The sequence below is a fragment of the Salvia miltiorrhiza genome, chromosome 3 (genome assembly GCF_028751815.1).
Source record: "Salvia miltiorrhiza cultivar Shanhuang (shh) chromosome 3, IMPLAD_Smil_shh, whole genome shotgun sequence".
Taxonomy (NCBI): Eukaryota; Viridiplantae; Streptophyta; class Magnoliopsida; order Lamiales; family Lamiaceae; genus Salvia; species Salvia miltiorrhiza.
In genome coordinates, this window is record NC_080389.1 from 15,917,255 (window position 1) to 15,921,392 (window position 4,138).

The window sequence follows — 4,138 nt, forward strand, 5'->3', positions numbered from 1 at the left end:
TCTTCCAGTTGAATGAGTGTGAATGGACTTGGAGCAATTAGCTTCCTAATTCCTTTGCCTAAACTTAATTTTTGATCATCCCTTCAAGTGTTAGAACAATCTCATCTGGATGACAATACGCTGATGAATCCATTAGAAATAAAATCTTTAGAGCACAAATTTCTTTCTGAGGGCTGATCCGTTCATCAGTGTGAGTCGACTTTCTTCTTGACTTCAGTCGTTGAGTCGATCTCAAGGAGAGAGAGAGAGCTGAAAGAGCGGATTAGTAACTATTAAATTGAGGTTTTTTATAAAAAGAAAAAGAAAAAAGCCTTTGAAAGCACAAGAATGCAGACTAGAGGCCCGAGACTCGAAAAGGAGCTCGTCAAACAGGAAACAAAGCAAAAAGCGCTCTAAAAACCATTCAAAAAATCATCTACCTCCATTTCCTCCGACCAACGGCCTTTGGCGATATTATTCATAACACGCAAACTAGCACTTCTGCTATGATCAATGACGAAGTCACTCGGCTTCTGACCCATTTCCTCCGCATTTCTGAGGCGGCTTTTTATGCTATCTTCCTGAGTCTGCGGAACGCGCGGACGCTCCATACCCTTTGGAGGACGTCCACGTCGCTTAGGCGGTGCTTGCTCAACAAGAATTTGCATTCCTTGGCTAACCTGCGCCTCTAACCGACTGATACGACTATCAATATCTTCTGGAGCAGTAGTGTGCGAGTCTTTGCTTTGCCCACCCAAATCACCATCCAGTTTTTTAGCCTGCTGACCAACCAAGTCTCCAGCTTGCTCAGAATTTTGAGCTTCATCCAAATCAGCAGCAGCCGTAACAATCTCAGTCGGATCCCCAATCGGCGTCTCCATCTCAATATCCTCGTCCACCTCATCCTCACTACCAGTTGTCTTATCAAGCTCCTGATCAACCGAAACCAACACCGCTGCCTCCGGCTCGTATAACGCTCTCTCCTCCGAGCCATGATCGTCAACCCTCTGGGAATCCAGAACTGGGCTACTGCCAGCCATCTCATGGCCTTCATTCTGGAAATCATGCTGATGCACCCCCGTCGCCAAATGGCCAAAACTAGAAGTGTTCTGTTGTGCCCCCGTGGTTTGCACCATTGGGACAAAAACCTTCTTGCCCTGCTCCACAATGTGCCATTGTTTATGATTCACCACACCAGACTGATGGTTAGGAGCAGCCGTCAGATTTTCCTGAATAGCTACCGGCTCCACACGTCGCTTTTTTCGACATGTTTCTTGAGAATGCCCAGTAATTTTGCAACGACCACAGTAAAGAGGCAAATTTTCAAAGACAAATTCAACATGGAATGATGTATCCTCACCATCAATTAATAGAGCAGAAGGTAGATTTTGCGACATATCGATTTCCACAAGGATTCTAGCGAATTGTCCGAAGTCACGTCGTGCCGACGCTCCATCGATCTTTAAGGGGTGACCCAAATATCTGCCAATTCCAGAGATAACCTGTGGGTTCCAGTATTCTATCGGCAGATAGTGTATGCGAACCCAAACGTCCGCCAAAGGGGAATTCTCTTTGAAAGGATCAAAATTTCGAGTCCATTCACGGAGTCGGAGGAGCCCTTTTGAGAGCTCCCAAACTGCCTTTCCCTTTGCTGTAGCCTTATCTTCAGCCGTAGTAAATCGGAGAGTGAAATAACCTTTTCCCAAAGGAATTAGTTGCCAATCAGAGGCTAAACTCCATAATCTCTGAAGTTCCCACTTTAGTTCCATAGTTGATCTCGGTTTGTCTCCTTTCTGAAGAAACAAACGTCCTGTCAAAGCAAATTCAAAGGCCTTAATCTCCTTAAGATATAGATCCTTCGGTATTTTGAGGGAGAACTGATCGCCCTCCTTAGTAGGCCGCAGATCATGAAAAATGTGAGCAGCCAAATCCGGTATTTTCACCGGCTTCTTGCCAGTAGCCTCCGCATAAGAAACTCTATCGTCATGCTTAGGGGAGATGCTAACGATGTCGGAATAAGTGAGAATCTGGGTAGGTTGCTTATTTGTCAGATTTGATGAATTACCAGTAGATCGCAGTCCGACGGCAACCGCGTCGGAATCAGTACCCGACCCCCTGGGAGGCAGACGCATACCATGGGAGAGATCAGGTTTAGTTCGAACATCAAAGTTGGAAGAAACCGGGGGAAGATTAAGACCCCCCTTGTCTCGACCGATGATCGGCGAACTGGAGGCCATCCGCCGGAAGGGTGAGCCGGAAGGGTGGGGCGGCGCGGTGCAGATGCAGGCGGCGATGCAGGCTCTGGAGCAGGCGACCGGTGCAGAAGCAGGCGGTCTCTGGAGAAGGCGCGACGATCGGTGCTCAGATCTAGATCTAGAAGATGTTGGAGATCTCTTCTTCAGCGGCGGAGAGGAGTCTTTGGCAGCAGCGGCAGAGCTTCTTCAGCTGCGGCGGCTGGATCGGACCTTCTCCAGTGGCGACAGGGAGACGTCGGAGGCGGAGGGGGCGAACGCCGTTTGGCTGTGGGGACGGCCCGGTTGCCGTTAATTGGGAATCGGAGGACGTGAAGGTCAAAGCCCGTGGGCTGCGCAATTTCTCCGATTTTCGACCTAGTTTGCAGATCGGAGGCGGAGGGGCCGAACGCCGGGTGGCGGTGGGGACGGACCGGTCGCCGGTAAATGGGAATCGGAGGACGTGAAGGTCAAGCCCGTGGGCTGTGCGCACTCTCTCAGAGTGGAGAGAGAAACTTTTTCCTGAGCTACACAACTATAATATCATTTCGGCTGTGATCATCACGGATTAGTAACTATGGCATAAGCAAAGATCACAGATAAATAAGAGCACATAGCACATAAGAAGAGTTTTGTAAAAAGTTTTGAAAACTTTTGAAATCTTTTGACAACCCTTTTGTACAGGATCTAGTTCAGTAGAACTTTGATCAAAACAAATTGTTCTTTCGAACAACCTGCTCTGATACCAATTATTGGGTCCCCTGAGGGTTGAAAGGACAGGTGTATGGGGGGGAATACACCTGTAAGCTATTTTCGAAACAAGGTTACTTAAAACCAACACCTTTATTTTGAAAGACAGTTTGACTACTTTGAATATGGACGCTTCAGTTGACAAGGGGTGACGACTGAAACTGAAACAGAGGTTCAGTGGGTGACTTCAGTTAATTGAGCTGGTCAATTAACTTCCGTCCAAGTAAAGCTTCAGTCGTAAGTAAAACAGAGTAGAGTTACTCATTCAACTGACTATCGAAGGAATGATCAGTTAAACCTATAACTCTAGCAGCGGAATATTAAAGTTAGTGAAATAGCCTTGAAAGATTTGAGACATTGCCCCCAACATGGTTCCACATAGGAGCAACAAATCATTCTTCTACAATGGTTTGACTAGTCTCACAATGAGCATGGTGGATGCTACAGCCAGAGGATGTATGCTGTATCCGGATACCAAAGAGGCTTATAGGGTGATTGAGGAGATAGCCTCAAACAATTACCAATGGCCAAATGATCGGAGCTCAACAAAGAGGATTGCAGTTGTCAATAAGGAGAGTTATGATGATCTTTTGGAGAAGTTCACACTTCTTCAAAGGCAACATGAGCCCAAGAGAAAGACATGAATAATGGCACCAAACAGACACTAGCCGTATCAGCTGTTACTCTTTCCAGCTAGTCAGTATTAGAGAAACAAAGATATGCGCAAATACTGAATATAAAAATAAGTAAGAACACAAAGAATTTTTACGTGGTTCAGAAAACAACGTTCCTACATCCACAGCCACATGATTAGTCTGACGATCACTCGCTAGTACTTACAGGTGCAAAGCAACCTTTATTGAAAGGAAACTCCTTACAGCAACCAACTCATTGAGTTGGATTTACACACTTAGCTTGCGGGTGCCAAGGAACCTAACTGTTTAGTTTTCTGGTACTAAACAACCACAGAGCTTGGTCTAAGTCTCAAGCTCGATTACAAACACTCTTCTCGCTCTTTTGAAAATGGGTATTGTAATATACCAACTAGGATTATTGAGTACAAAATCTCAAGTAATCGGTAACTAAGCTAGTGATTTATCTAAGTGAAAATCCTAGTTACAATAAGAGAGTTTAAGTAATCAGTCAAACTGATTTTACAATATTTAAATCCTCTCTTC

At 45.6% G+C, this 4,138-nt stretch overlaps 1 protein-coding gene across 1 annotated transcript; it reads right to left on the reverse strand.

Moving 5' to 3' along the window:
* Positions 1-392: 392 nt before the first annotated feature.
* On the reverse strand, positions 393-2,111 carry LOC131018450 (uncharacterized). Its single transcript, XM_057947171.1, has one exon. The coding sequence runs from the start codon at positions 2,109-2,111 to the stop codon at positions 393-395; it is 1,719 nt and encodes a 572-aa protein (XP_057803154.1).
* Positions 2,112-4,138: the final 2,027 nt, after the last annotated feature.

What these genes read in the sequence shown, in the direction of transcription:
- LOC131018450 (XM_057947171.1), bottom strand. Translation starts at nt 2,111, where the DNA reads ATGCGTCTGCCTCCCAGGGGGTCGGGTACTGATTCCGACGCGGTTGCC.